At 24.8% G+C, this 13,487-nt stretch overlaps 5 protein-coding genes across 5 annotated transcripts; 2 read left to right on the forward strand and 3 right to left on the reverse strand.

The window, feature by feature from the left end:
• The first annotated feature begins 3,627 nt into the window (after positions 1–3,627).
• Positions 3,628–5,483, forward strand: LOC122850133. The gene is made up of 6 exons (XM_044149163.1): positions 3,628–3,735; positions 3,940–4,160; positions 4,241–4,518; positions 4,587–4,864; positions 4,933–5,077; positions 5,143–5,483. Exons 1-6 carry the CDS (start codon positions 3,690–3,692, stop codon positions 5,480–5,482), a joined length of 1,308 nt encoding a protein of 435 aa, XP_044005098.1. The 5' UTR covers positions 3,628–3,689; the 3' UTR covers position 5,483.
• Positions 5,484–5,727: 244 nt separating this feature from the next.
• LOC122850191 lies at positions 5,728–6,700 on the reverse strand. The gene is made up of 4 exons (XM_044149271.1): positions 6,440–6,700; positions 6,181–6,339; positions 5,952–6,108; positions 5,728–5,876 (listed from the first exon to the last, which is right to left on the reverse strand). Exons 1-4 carry the CDS (start codon positions 6,524–6,526, stop codon positions 5,734–5,736), a joined length of 546 nt encoding a protein of 181 aa, XP_044005206.1. The 5' UTR covers positions 6,527–6,700; the 3' UTR covers positions 5,728–5,733.
• Positions 6,701–7,347: 647 nt separating this feature from the next.
• On the reverse strand, positions 7,348–8,240 carry LOC122850195. Its single transcript, XM_044149274.1, has 4 exons — positions 8,050–8,240; positions 7,799–7,957; positions 7,573–7,726; positions 7,348–7,495 (listed from the first exon to the last, which is right to left on the reverse strand). The coding sequence occupies exons 1-4, from the start codon at positions 8,131–8,133 to the stop codon at positions 7,359–7,361; spliced, it is 534 nt and encodes a 177-aa protein (XP_044005209.1). The 5' UTR covers positions 8,134–8,240; the 3' UTR covers positions 7,348–7,358.
• A 547-nt stretch (positions 8,241–8,787) lies between these two features.
• Positions 8,788–9,949, reverse strand: LOC122850186. Its single transcript, XM_044149263.1, has 4 exons — positions 9,621–9,949; positions 9,312–9,539; positions 9,083–9,236; positions 8,788–9,001 (listed from the first exon to the last, which is right to left on the reverse strand). Exons 1-4 carry the CDS (start codon positions 9,705–9,707, stop codon positions 8,865–8,867), a joined length of 606 nt encoding a protein of 201 aa, XP_044005198.1. The 5' UTR covers positions 9,708–9,949; the 3' UTR covers positions 8,788–8,864.
• A 301-nt stretch (positions 9,950–10,250) lies between these two features.
• LOC122850100 (SET and MYND domain-containing protein 4-like) lies at positions 10,251–12,692 on the forward strand. The gene is made up of 3 exons (XM_044149119.1): positions 10,251–10,334; positions 10,429–11,535; positions 11,601–12,692. The coding sequence occupies exons 1-3, from the start codon at positions 10,295–10,297 to the stop codon at positions 12,467–12,469; spliced, it is 2,016 nt and encodes a 671-aa protein (XP_044005054.1). The 5' UTR covers positions 10,251–10,294; the 3' UTR covers positions 12,470–12,692.
• The last annotated feature ends 795 nt before the right edge of the window (positions 12,693–13,487 follow it).

Here is a 13,487-nt window from a genome sequence, read left to right on the forward strand (position 1 = left end):
TAAATTAATAAATATGAAAAAATTTAAAAACAAGTAAATAAATTAATAAAAAGTTTTGTTTAAAAATATAACTGCCCTTTATTTGTTGGCTTTTCTTTTTGTTATTAATTTAATTTTTTTTTTCAATTAGAAAAGTTAAAATTCATGTTGATATATTTAATTATATCAACACGTTTCATTTCTTATTATTTTTTATTATTTTGATTTTAAGTTATTTATGCAATGGAAATTTTTATAGTCTTTTATAAAGCAAAAAATTTCAAGGATGATTTTTTTTATTTAATTTTCTTTCATATTTTTTTGTAAATAATTTTCTAATAATAAAATCCATAAATTTTAATTTCAATAAAAAAATAAAAATCAAGATAATAAAATTGAAAAATAGATCTATTCTGATTTAAAATAATATATTGTCGATAAATCAGGCACGAATATCGAATCCACTGATATACATATGATATGCATACTGTATATCGGCCGAATCGCACATCCGTATTTTAAATAAAAATTAAAAAAATTAAACCTAAAACTTGATTATTGTGGATACATATTTTACAACATATTTTATTAAATATGACTCAATTCAAGCGATTACCTGAATTAGAGTTGGAAAAAAACTTGGTAAAAAAATGCAAAATTACAATAAGCCAAATTTCAACACGTGCTTTTAGCGAAATAAATAATGAGGTTAGTTTAAAATAACTGCAATATTAAATTATTGTTATTAAATATAAATATTGATTATTTTTTTTTAGATAAACTGTCACCATGATGATGATGATGATGATGAATATGATGATGACGATGATGATGATGATGATGACGTTGATTCATACGCCAAAAATAAAATAATAATTGATCATGTTAATGATGATTGCTTGGCGGAAATATTCATGCATGTTCCAGCATGTGCAAGGCCAAAAATTGCATTGGGTATGATAATATTAACACCTAAAACAAATTATTCAATTTAAAAAAATTATTTAGTAATGACAATTAATTTATTTTTTTAGTTTGCAAAAAATGGAAAAGAGTCCTTGATGATTCTTGGTTTAATGTCAAAAAACTTGAACTGACTCATTGGCAAAGTGATGATGAGTATCTAAATTATTTAATTAAAAATTATCCAACAATCAAAGGACAATTAAATTTTTTGAAATCACTGCTTAATAAATGTGGTCGTTATTTAACAGAATTAGACTTGACAGCATATGGTCATTGTAACATAGTTCCAGTTGTCAATGAATCTTGTCCAAATCTCGTGAAGCTTCGAATAAGAATTAGATATATTGATGATGCAATATTAGATAATGCATTTACAGGTCTTTCTAAGCTAAAAGTATTGAAAATTATATTTCAATGTTTTTTTAATCGCGACACATATATACCTGTTACTATAATTAATTCATTGTTAAACGTTGCTGATACATTGACTGAGCTGAGTCTGTCAAATTGGTCTAAGAGCATGTTGTACAGTACTAATTTTCCAGAAGAAATCACTAGTGTAAGTTGCACTTTATATCTTACAAGAAAAAAAAACAAGCAAAATTATTATTTTTAATCTTTACATATAGGTACTTATGAATTATTTTTTTTGCAGGTAATTTCTAAGCTAAAAGTCTTAAAAACATTTCAACATGCTGGTATAAACCGTCCTGAAAGTTTAAATAATTATTTAACTCTGATATGTCCTAAAATAATGAGTTTTAATGACGAGTGTAAATATCATGAAAATAAAATTAATCCCGTAGGAAGTTATAGATATATAAAGAACTTAAATATTAAAAATTCCAGAGTTACTGATGATTTTTTATATAATGTTGCCAATGTCTGGAGGCAATTACACACACTACATATGTATTGTGATGACATAACTGATGCTGGTATGGTAGCAATTTCAAGGATGAATTCTTTAAGAAGACTTGATTGTTACGGGAATAATAATAACGTCACTGACTCTTCAATTAAATTGCTAAAAAATATGATAATATTGGACTTACCATTTAGCAATAAAATTACAGATAAATCTGCCATCAAAGTTGTTGAAAATTCACCAGAGTTGAAATATTTTAATGTCAAGAACATAGATGTAACTTCTGAATTTATCATAAAAGCAGAAAAAATATTAAAAAATCGTGAAAAAAGATTGCAAGTAGTCGTGTGGTGTGAAGATTGTATTAAAGTGAAGATTTATGACTATTTAACAGTCGATTATGTTAAAAATGATGAACAATAAAACGAAATTATTTATACAGCTGAAAATTATATGTATAGTTTTTTTATGAAGCAACAAATTTTGTTGATTTATTTTATGTAATATTATTATTTATTTAACGAAAAAAAAATTTCAAGGATGATTTTTTAAATTTAATTTTCATCATACTTTTTTGTGTAAATAAAAAATTATTTTTCCAACAATTCATATGTACATACAAAAATTATTCAAATAAATCATTAAATAAATTTTAAAAATACAATTTTATAATAATAAAATCCATAAATTTTCATTTCAACAAAAAAATAAAAACCAACAAGATAATAAAACTAAAAAATAGTTTATTATTTTTATTGTTCTTAGAAAACTTGAAAAGAAAAATGAAAAAAATTCCAAATAAGGTCAACAAACTAGACAAGGCCGATAAGCCTTGAAATATTTTATCAATTTTACTTAAAATAAATATTAGTCATTGGTAAAAAAATAAATTTCTACTGTTAATCACTAAAGTATTTTTTTTTTTCGACAGTCATCAACAAGCTGTCCATCGGACAGGTGTATAAAGCTAAAAAAAAATATAAAATAAAAATAAAAAATCAATCAACGTGGACAATTATTAATTAAATATATTTTAAAATGAATTTAAAATATTTTATATTATTCTTGACGTTGTCAAAAGTTTCTTGCTCGACACCTGCTGCAATTGGAACAGCAGCTATGGAAGCAATTGGTTTAATTTCCAGTGTTATAACAATTGGATTAGCCGGTAGAGATTCGATGAAAGAACCTGATGAACCTGATAAATCAACAGATACATATGTAGAGTTCAAAAAAATATCAAACAAAATCTCTGAATTGGAGTCAAATATTTATACTTTCAATACAAATTACATGAAGATTTTATTATCACATGAATTATCAAATAAAAAAGAAAAATATAATACATATATTAGTAAAATTCGTAATTTTTATGATGAAACAAATAAATGGTCACAAAAATTGAAAAAAAATAAAACATTATTTCTGGATGAAGAAAGTGAAAGAATGATATCACCACACATGGAAAATTATCCAAGAGATATTTTATTTAAAATTTCGGAATTATTTTTTAAAAATAAAAATCAAGAAAAAATAACGTTATTAGAAAATTATGAAAATATAATTAAGGTAAAAAAAAATTGAGTATTTTATTGTTAATTTAATTTGATAGATAATATTTAAAAATTTTTTTTTTTAATAGAGAGATATTGTGACAATGTGTGATATGAAATTATCACCACAGCATCAATTATTTTCATTGTACAATGAAATTGTTTTTAATGAAGCAAAAAGTTTTGCTGTGATGTCATTTGCCTACATGTGGAGAATTAAATTCATTGGACATAATTATACTGAAGAAATTCAAGATCTTGAAAAGACAATAACACGAAGAATAAATAAATATACAAAATTATTTAAAAATAAACTTCAAGTAATGCCAAATTTTGTACGTCGATGTGATCCAATTAAACAACAAAAAGGTATATTATTTATTAATTTAAAAATAATTTTTTTAACTTGTTTTTTTTTATATTGTTGAGTCATTGATAGAAATAGATTTTTTTTAAATTATATTTTATCAAGTTGAGTCACTAGTGGTCATTTGTGATTAAAAATAGATAAAAAAAAAAAACAAAGAAAAATAGTAAATTAAAATATTTTTATTAATTATTATTGAATTTTAGATGTAACATATGCTGGATTTGACAACCTTGTCTATGCATTTGTGACAAATCAACAAACTTTTGAACCCAAAAATAGAGAAACATGTAAAAAATTTTGTGGTGAAATTATTACAAGTACCCCTGAATGTGAAAAAAAAAATAATTGCAGAAAATACGAAACAATTTGTTCAGGTAAAATCACAGGTTGTAGAGGTGATGCTAGCTATGAAGTTTGTCCAAGAGTAAGTTGATAAATAATTGCAAAAAAACAAATTGATAAAATAAAAATAATTATATAAAATTTAATCATTAATATTTATAGCAAAAAAATGATAATTCAAGTGCAAGAAACTACCATTGGATTAAAAATAAGGACAATAATATTTATTATGGTAATGCAAATAAGGCATGTACTTCAATGAAATCAATAGAAACAAAAAGTATTATAACGTGGTTACCATACCAAATGTCGTGGTTGCCATCGTTTGCCTTAACGAATTGTCGTAGTTGTATTTGTCAATGTGTTGATGATCGTATTGATACCAACAGCCAAAAAATTCGAGGATTCAGTTACATGTGGTCCAATACAAGTGATGACATGTTGAGTATACCAACTATTTTTAATTTTAATTAATTTATTTTATAATGTTTTTTATTTTTAAATAAAGGGTTGCAACTGGTGCAAGGCTTGTTGCTCAAGATCGAATGATTCACATTCAGCTGAGAGAGGCTAAACTCTTGCCATTGGGAAAAATTAATGTCACAAGTGAAAGATGGGTACCACTTCCAAAATTTAAATATCAAAATAATTTTCCAAGTGTAGCTATTTATCCAGATGGCACACAAATATCATTAAAAGAAGGCAGAGATTTTGGTGTTGCAAAATTTATTCATACTAAAATATGTTTACAAACATTAAAGATTGATGATGAATATTTACTAAGTGGTATGTAAACTTGATCACTTTTTTTAAATTAAATAAATTTTATATTTTTTTTTTTATTTGCATTTCAGCTGTACGTTTTAATGATTTTGGATTTATTAAATCGAAAAATTGTATCAGCCTTGATGCAAAATTTGTTAAATTTAATTATTCATCTGGAAATATTTCATCTGATGTTTATCAATGGGCACCACCACTTCGACAACCACCACAATTGTAAATATCAAATTATAAATTATTTTTGAAAAATACACAATTAATATTAAATTATTTATTTACAGAACTGAATTGATAATAAACCAACCTGATGATCCACTTAAATTCAAAACCAATCTGCAAGATTCAATGAACAATCAATATATAAAAATTGGAGTAACAGACTTGATCAAGGATGCTTCACAAACAACTATTCCATTCTTTGATCTTCAAGAAGTCACAACTAAACCAAGTGCACCAATTTCAGCAATTGAATTAATTCACAAAGGACATGGATCATCTGGTGGTTTTATTTCTTTAAAAATTCATCTTATTAATTTAAGTTTTTTCATGGATCTACAACCATCACCAAAAACAACAATTGAACAGACCTCATATTTGAATAATAATAATACTATTTTGTAATTCGAAGACAACTTTATATATTTGACAAAAGAAAATTTATTTAAACTCATTATTATTTATCAAAGACAAAAGAATTTTTATGTAACAATATTGTACTTAATTGAGAAACTTGTTTTGAATCTTTTTTTTTTTTTAAATTAATCAAGCTAACATGATAATAAACACAAGAAAAAAAATAAAAAGAAAATAAATTTCAACTTAAATTCAAAAAGCTTTGTTGATATAAATTATTGTGTAATGTTTAAATGAAATTAGGGAATTTCAGTTGTTTCATTATTTTTAAATGCTGTACCAAAATGAACACTTCCAGCTGGTGTTACTGCTGTTTTGGTTTTGTTATTAGTCAACAATTGCCAATAACTAATCAACACCAAGTACATGTAAATATACATGGCTAAATTAAAAAAGAAATTTAAATAAAAATTAATATTATTTATAATAAAATTGTATTGAATTAATATCAACTCACCGAATATTAATATTCCAAAAAAAGATCCAACCAATGAACCAAATAGTGATCCAACAAAGAGATGACCAGTAAATATCCATGCAAAAATACATCCACCAAAAAAAAAGAAGCTTCCAAATTTCATGGATAACCATGGTACCATGTATGTTGATTTTTCCTGTAAATAAAATTCATAAATATTATCATTTTGATGTTGATTGAATGATTTAAAAAAATATAATTATCATACCATGATGACACCAGTTAATAAGCAAATGGATAACACAAGTGATGATGATGAGACAAACATTGTAACAATTTTTACCAATGCCAACAATTCATTATGTTTATGATTATCATTGTTCAATACCCAAACAAAACTCAATAACAACTCTGTGAATGATGTGAACTGTTTATAAACAAACAAAAAAAAAAATAACAAATTAACAACACAAGTTTTATTTTAATTGCAATTTAATTAATGAAAATAAAATGTTTAAAATACTTACAGATGCAATTGCTGCAAACAAACGTGCACTTGCTTTCGTAGACAAACATGAGCATGATGGAGTGATGTTAATCTGAACCAACGGCATCTTGATAAATGTGTAAACGTTTACACAAAAAAAAGTAAAATAATAATTCAAGTCTTTTATAAGAAAATGGCTTTAATGATGTGGTTGGAAAATTAATGTTTAGTTGATGAATGATGCCAACAAAATGCCATTGGATTTCCTTGAATTTCTTTCTCACCTTTCCTATTTTTGTCAGATCAGGTTAGTGCCCTTTTGTGTTTTTAATCATGAGAAAATAGACACAGAAAATAAAGGAAATTGGATTTGTCAATGAATTGATAATATTGTCTTTTATTTTCAACAATTTTTAATAAATATTATCTTGATAATAATGGCAGACAATTTTTAATTATTCATGTCTTTTAAATGCCAATATTATTGACGAAATTATTAACAATAAAAATGATATTTTTGCAAAAGAATAAAAAAATTTACAGCAAGTAATTTTGGTAATTTAGTTATTAAAAAAAAGAATTATTTTATTATTGAAAAATTAAACATAAACAAATGAACTTCAATAATTTCAATACAAACAATTTTTAGTATTGCAAATTACATTTTTTTTATTTAATTATATAAGAGATCAAAAGAAAAATTATAACTATGTTTTTTTAACTTTGTTTTTTGTTGAATTTAACTGACAAACTTATATCTATTTATTTAAACTCAATATTAATTATCAAAGACAAAAGAATTTTCATGTAACAATATTGTAACAATTAAGAATATAATTGAGAAACTTGTTTTGAATCTTTTTTTTTTGATTAATTAAGCTAACACAAGAAAAAAAATAAATTTTAATTTAAAAAGCTATTTGATGATATAAATATAATTGTGTAATGTTTAAATGAAATTAGGAAAGATCAACTGTTTCATAATTTCTTAATGCTGCAGCATTATAAACTGGTGATGTTGTTTTTGCCTTAGCTTTATTAACAGTCAAGAATTGCCAATAACTCAGCAACACCAAGAACATGTAAATATACATAGCTGAATCAAAAAAGAAAATTAAATTAAATTTATATTATTTTAATAATAAAATTAGTATTTAATTAATATCAACTCACCAAAAATGGACATTCCAAAAGTAAATATAATCAAAGCTCCAGCTCGTGATAAAAAGAGGGGACCAGTCAGTAACCAGCCAAGACTACATCCACCAAACAAAATTAAACTTCCAAATTGCATGGATAACCATGGTAGCATGTATGTTGTTTTATCCTGTAAATAAAATTTATAAATATTATTATTTTGATGTTGATTAAATGATTTAAAAAAATATAATAATCATACCATGATGACACCAATTAATAACCAGATGGAAAACATGACTGCTGATGTTGAAACAAACAGAGAAACAACTTTTTCAAATGCCACAAAATTATCATCATCATGAGAAGAATCGTTTACCAGCCAAATTAAATTTATAAACACCAAGATGAGCGACATGAACTGTTTATAAACAAAAAAAAAAAATATTAACAACACAAGTTTTATTTTAATTGTAATTTAATTAGTGAAAATAAAATATTTAAATTACTTACAAATGCAATGCTTGCAAAGAAAATTGTTCCTCCTTTTATGGGCAAACACAGGCATGGAGTGATTCTTAGCTGAATCAATGACATCTTGATAAATTTGCAAATGTATCAGCACAAAAAAAAGTAAAATAATAATTCAAGTCTTTTTTGACAAAATGGCTTCAATAATTAGGTTGGAAAATTAATGTTGAGTTGATGAATGACGCCAATGAAATGGCATTAGGTTTGCTCACCTTTTTCATTATTGTCAGATCAGGCTAGTGCCCCTTTGTGTTTTTAATCATGAGAAAATAGACACAGAAAATAAAGGAAATTGGATTTGTCAATGAATTGATAATATTGTCTTTTATTTTCGACAATTTTTAATAAATATTATCTTGATAATAATGGCAGACAATTTTTAATTATTCATGTCTTTTAAATGCCAATATTATTAACAATAAAAATAATATTTTTGCAAAAGAATAAATATAAGCTTATCAACAATAATAAATCCAACAATTACAGAAATTAATTTTGGTGATTTATTTAATAAAAAAAAAGAATTATTTTATTATTCAAAAATTAAACAAACAAATGAATTTTGATAATTTCAATACAAACAATTTTTAGTATTGCAAATTACATTTTTTTTAATTATATAAGAAATCAAATGAAAAATTATAATTATGTTTATTCAACTTTATTTTTCGTTGAATTAAATCGAATAACTTAAATCTACATGATTATTTTTAACCCAGAACAAAAAAAAAATAAAAATAAATTGTAATTTTAATATCAAGCTTTGATATAAATTGTGGTGTAATGTTTGAATAACATTAGACACTTTCAAATGGTGCATTTGGTACAAATGATGCATCATAAACTCTTCCTGAATTTTTTTTTGTTACAACTTGTTTATCAGTCAGCAATTTATAGTAACTCAACAAGACCATGAAAATGTAAATGTACATTGCTAAATTAAAAAATAAAATACAATTAATTAAATTTATATTATTTATAATAATAAAATTGTATTTAATTAATATCAACTTACTCAACATGAATAGTCCAAAAACATGTCCAAGCATTACTTCAAATCGTGAAGCAAAATAATGTCCAGTAAATAACCAAGCAAGATTGCATCCAGCAAATAAAAATAAACCACCAAATTGTATGCATAACCAAGGTATCATGTTTTTTGGTTTTCCCTGTAAATAAAATTTTAAAATTAAGCAATCAATGTTATGATGTTATCAATTAAATTTATACAATTATTTAATTACCTTGATGACACCATGTAATAAACAAATGGAGAAGATGAATGCAGACAATAAAAAAATGAAAAAAACAATTCGAATAAATTGCCAAAATTGATATTCTTGTTGTGCCATTTTGTTGGTGAATTGTTTGATTGAATCATAGCCGTATAGTTGATCAACGTAAAAATTTGGATTAACACGAGAGTAGATCAAACTGATGCAACTTGCAAACCACATGACAAATGACCATACCTAAATGAAAAAATAAAACATAACATTGTTAAAATATTATTGTTAATTTTACTTTAATTAATAAATAATTTTAATACTTACAGATGCAATGACTGCAATGAAAATGGTACCACCTTTTAATGGCAAACAAAAGCATGGGGTGATTTTTATTATCTTGACCAAGGACATCTTGATCAAGGTGTTCTTTTCTTAACAAAATCAGCACAAAAAAAAAAATAAATAACAATTAAAATATTGTTTATAACAATAGAATGTTTTTGCACAGTATGTTTTTATTTAAATAGAAAAAATAAATTTATTTGTTTTTCAGATTAACGGATTAACTGCAGGGGTGTTTTTACTTGAAGAATGGATGCTGACTGATCCCAATGTGATCTGAATGGATCCCAACATTCAATGATTCAACAAGGTTGTCGTTGTTGTCGTTACTCGTTAAGCTGTTATTTAACCGTTATGTTTTAGATCAGGTTAGTTCTTGTTTTTTTTTTTTTCTAAGAAAACCACCACACTTTCCCTCTTTTTATTTTTTTCTCCTTCTCGCTCTTTCTTTTTTTCGTCAACTGCTCAATTGCCGAGAATTTGGTTTATGCGCCGATCAACCACGAAAAGAGGGGTAAAAAAACTTGTGGTGGTGGTATTTTCTGGCGCCAACGAAAACCCCTCAGAAATTTCTAGAGAAAAAAAAAAAAAAAAACGCTTCAGAAAGAAAACTGAGGGACTGAATTGTTCATGAAATAATTTTATTGCTTAATAATATGACGAGTATCTTTATAACAATGACTGACAACAATCCAGGTAATTTTTAATTATTTATTTATTTTTTAAAAAGTGTATTTATATTATTAATAAAATAAAATAATTATTTTTTACAAAAAAAAAAAAAAAACAGTGAATCTTCAAGCCACAGCAGCACGTGATGTTGATCCATCATCTTGGAATGATTCGTTGCTTAAATCCATCAAGTCATCATTGAAAAATGACAAGTATCCATCATTCAGCAAAAAAAACCAAGAAGTGATTAAAAATATACTTGCAAAAATTCCTCAGCTTGATGACAATGTCACAAAAATTTTTGATATAAATTACAACAGAAAAAATGCAAGTAAATCAAAACAACATCGTGAACAAGGTAATAAATATTATTCATTATTAAAAAATGAAAATTTAAATAATGCCATTGATGAATACACAAAAAGTGTTGCATATGCATCACCAAATGATGATGAATTATCACTTGCTTATGCAAATCGTAGTGCAGCATTATTTAAATCAAGATTATATTCACATTGTCTGAATGACATTGAACAAGCACTATCCAATCATTATCCAGATAATTTAAAAGCAAAATTATATGCACGTAAAAGTATATGTCAAAAGCTATCAAGATCATTTGATGATGATCAAGGAAAGAAATCTTTTCAACAAGCCAACAAATGGTTAAACAAAATGGACGAAAAGAATAAAAAATTTACTGAAAAATTATTACAAGAATATAAAACAACAACGAACGAAGTACATAACAGAGAATTTGGTATATGGACAACAATTAAACCAGTTCCAACATTGAAAAATAAAAATAAACAATTATCAGAATTATCTGGCAGTGTTAAATTGAGTTACGATGATAAATTTGGTTGGCAATTGATTGCAACAAGTGACATCGAGCCAGATGACGTTGTCTATGTACACAAGCCATATGCTAAAATTGTCCTTGACAGTATGAAGTATAAAATATGTTCATTGTGTTGCAAACAAATTTGGTCAAGTGTACCATGTGATGATTGTCCTGATGCATTTTATTGTTCAACTACTTGTAAAAAAATTGGACAAATGGAACATCATAATTACGAGTGTCGTGTCATTGGACCAATGATGGAATTTAATATGAAAGATTATTTTTTTATGGCATTGAGACTTGCTGTTAAAGCTCTTGATGATGCTGATGATTCATTTGAGCTGTTGAAAAGTAACATCAGTGAATTAAACAATAAACAAGGTAAATATTTTTAAAATTTAATTATTTATATTGATGATTAATTGTTTGTTGTTTATTGGTTACAGTTAAGGTGAATGAAAAATATACACGAGGTGTTATTGATCCAACAAAATTTTCAAGTATCTATAACATGAATACAAATGAAATGGTGGTGAAAATAAATAAGCCAGAGTTGCTGAGAGGATCAATTTTGATTGCTTATTTACTTGTAACTAAAACTGAATTTATTGGTAGAAAATTAACTGGATCAATTGGTGATTTAAAAGATGATGATGATTTTGTATTTATGATTGAATTTATTGAAAAGCTTGCATCATTGTCAATGACAAATATGTTTACAATTGATATGCGACTTGATACTGAGGTTATGGATGATTCTATTAAAAGAATTGATATTGGTCTTGGTATATCAGTTTGTCAAAGTTTGATTAATCACAGTTGTAATCCAAATGTATTTTGTCGTTATCATGATGATCATATTATTGCTCATTGTCTTCAACCTGTTAAAAAAGGTGAACAAATATTTACATGTTATGGAGCACATTTTAATAAGCTAACAAAAAATGAAAGACAAGTTATTCTTTATGATGGACATCAATTTAAATGTAGATGTGAAGCTTGTAATAATAATTGGCCTGTTAAACCAATTAAATCAACAGCTTCTTCATTTTCTTGTAAACATGAACGTCAAGAACTTAATCGTATTTTTAAGGCTTTTAAACATGATATGGAAATGCGAACTGGTTTTGTAACAGCTACTGCTCAAATGGGAGTTCTAACTACTGTTCAACATCATGAACAAGGTGAAATTGCTGAAGGTGTTAAAATTTTGTCAAATCGTTTTGGAAAAAATTCTACTGAAGCTTATCAATTCATGAAACTTTTGAAAAGAGTTTTTTGCTTTGGTGATGTACCATTTTATATTGTCAAGTAAAAACATTTTTTTTTTTTTTTTACTCGAAAAAATTATTATTAATTTTTTATTAACAAAAGATATGTCATTTAACTTTTTTTAAATATTTTTTCATTTAATTATGTATTTTCTTTTATTAATTTAACAATAGTTAAATTTTTTTTGTCGTGTTTTCAGCATGTTTTTTTTCTGGTTAAAAAAAAGTTTAAATAAATAATAAAAACTTGAAAATTATAATAATGTTGTATTCATTTTTTTTTATCTGTAATTTTTTAATAATTATAAATGATTTACAGATATTAATAAAAATTTAAATTTTTTATCCTAATTAAATTACATAAATAGATAATTAAAAAATATTTTTATCTTTTTTTTTTATGCAAATTATTTTATTTGCTGAAATGAAAATTAATATTGTTGTAATTAATAAATTATCATTAAAATAATTTGATAATTTTTCTTTATAAATTAGTGAAAACAGCTGTTTTATTTTTAATTAATAATTTATTTTTTTTATTGTAAAATAAAAAACAATAATAAATTTTGTTGTTTTTTTTTTTTCAAATTTCATGTCGTCGTTTTAGCTGGTGACCAATAAAAATTTTTTGTTATCTTTTCTCCTCTTTTTTCTCTGTCGTATTGAGAAAAAAAAAAAAAAAACAAACAAACAAAACACAACGGATTCAGTCAGCATTCAGCAACCAGCAACGAGACAAGTCAAGTCAAGTCTCATCACGTAATATATATAGTTGAGGCGTACAACCAACAAATAAAATAAATAGTAAATATCGTGTTATTTATTAATAAATTAAATTAATAATTAATTTATAAATTAAAAAATTGTTTAAAAAAAAAAAAAAAACAATCATGAATATAAGAACTCATGATCCAGAAGATATAAAAAAGCATAAAAAAGACTTTTCTGATGCTTTTTATTTGTGCAGTGATTTATTGAAAAAAAATGAATATTGTGAAGAAAAAAATGAAAAAATATCACTAAAATCAGGTGCACTAGCTCAACAGATGTACAAGTCAATGC

Source organism: Aphidius gifuensis, linkage group LG2, assembly GCF_014905175.1.
Source record: "Aphidius gifuensis isolate YNYX2018 linkage group LG2, ASM1490517v1, whole genome shotgun sequence".
In the NCBI taxonomy this organism is placed as follows: Eukaryota; Metazoa; Arthropoda; class Insecta; order Hymenoptera; family Braconidae; genus Aphidius; species Aphidius gifuensis.

Coding starts and splice junctions, on each gene's coding strand:
- LOC122850195 (XM_044149274.1), bottom strand. CDS start 8,133: ATGTCATTGATTCAGCTAAGAATCACTCCATGCCTGTGTTTGCCCATA. Junction 7,958..8,049: donor TCTTTGCAAGCATTGCATTT/GTAAGTAATTTA, acceptor GTTTATAAACAG/TTCATGTCGCTCATCTTGGT. Junction 7,496..7,572: donor TTTTGGAATGTCCATTTTTG/GTGAGTTGATAT, acceptor TTTTTGATTCAG/CTATGTATATTTACATGTTC.
- LOC122850186 (XM_044149263.1), bottom strand. CDS start 9,707: ATGTCCTTGGTCAAGATAATAAAAATCACCCCATGCTTTTGTTTGCCA. Junction 9,540..9,620: donor TCATTGCAGTCATTGCATCT/GTAAGTATTAAA, acceptor TTTTTCATTTAG/GTATGGTCATTTGTCATGTG. Junction 9,002..9,082: donor TTTTGGACTATTCATGTTGA/GTAAGTTGATAT, acceptor TTTTTAATTTAG/CAATGTACATTTACATTTTC.
- LOC122850191 (XM_044149271.1), bottom strand. CDS start 6,526: ATGCCGTTGGTTCAGATTAACATCACTCCATCATGCTCATGTTTGTCT. Junction 6,340..6,439: donor TGTTTGCAGCAATTGCATCT/GTAAGTATTTTA, acceptor GTTTATAAACAG/TTCACATCATTCACAGAGTT. Junction 6,109..6,180: donor TATTAACTGGTGTCATCATG/GTATGATAATTA, acceptor TTTTATTTACAG/GAAAAATCAACATACATGGT.
- LOC122850100 (XM_044149119.1), top strand. CDS start 10,295: ATGACGAGTATCTTTATAACAATGACTGACAACAATCCAG. Junction 10,335..10,428: donor AATGACTGACAACAATCCAG/GTAATTTTTAAT, acceptor AAAAAAAAACAG/TGAATCTTCAAGCCACAGCA. Junction 11,536..11,600: donor TGAATTAAACAATAAACAAG/GTAAATATTTTT, acceptor TATTGGTTACAG/TTAAGGTGAATGAAAAATAT.
- LOC122850133 (XM_044149163.1), top strand. CDS start 3,690: ATGCCAAATTTTGTACGTCGATGTGATCCAATTAAACAACAAAAAG. Junction 3,736..3,939: donor TCCAATTAAACAACAAAAAG/GTATATTATTTA, acceptor ATTGAATTTTAG/ATGTAACATATGCTGGATTT. Junction 4,161..4,240: donor GCTATGAAGTTTGTCCAAGA/GTAAGTTGATAA, acceptor TAATATTTATAG/CAAAAAAATGATAATTCAAG.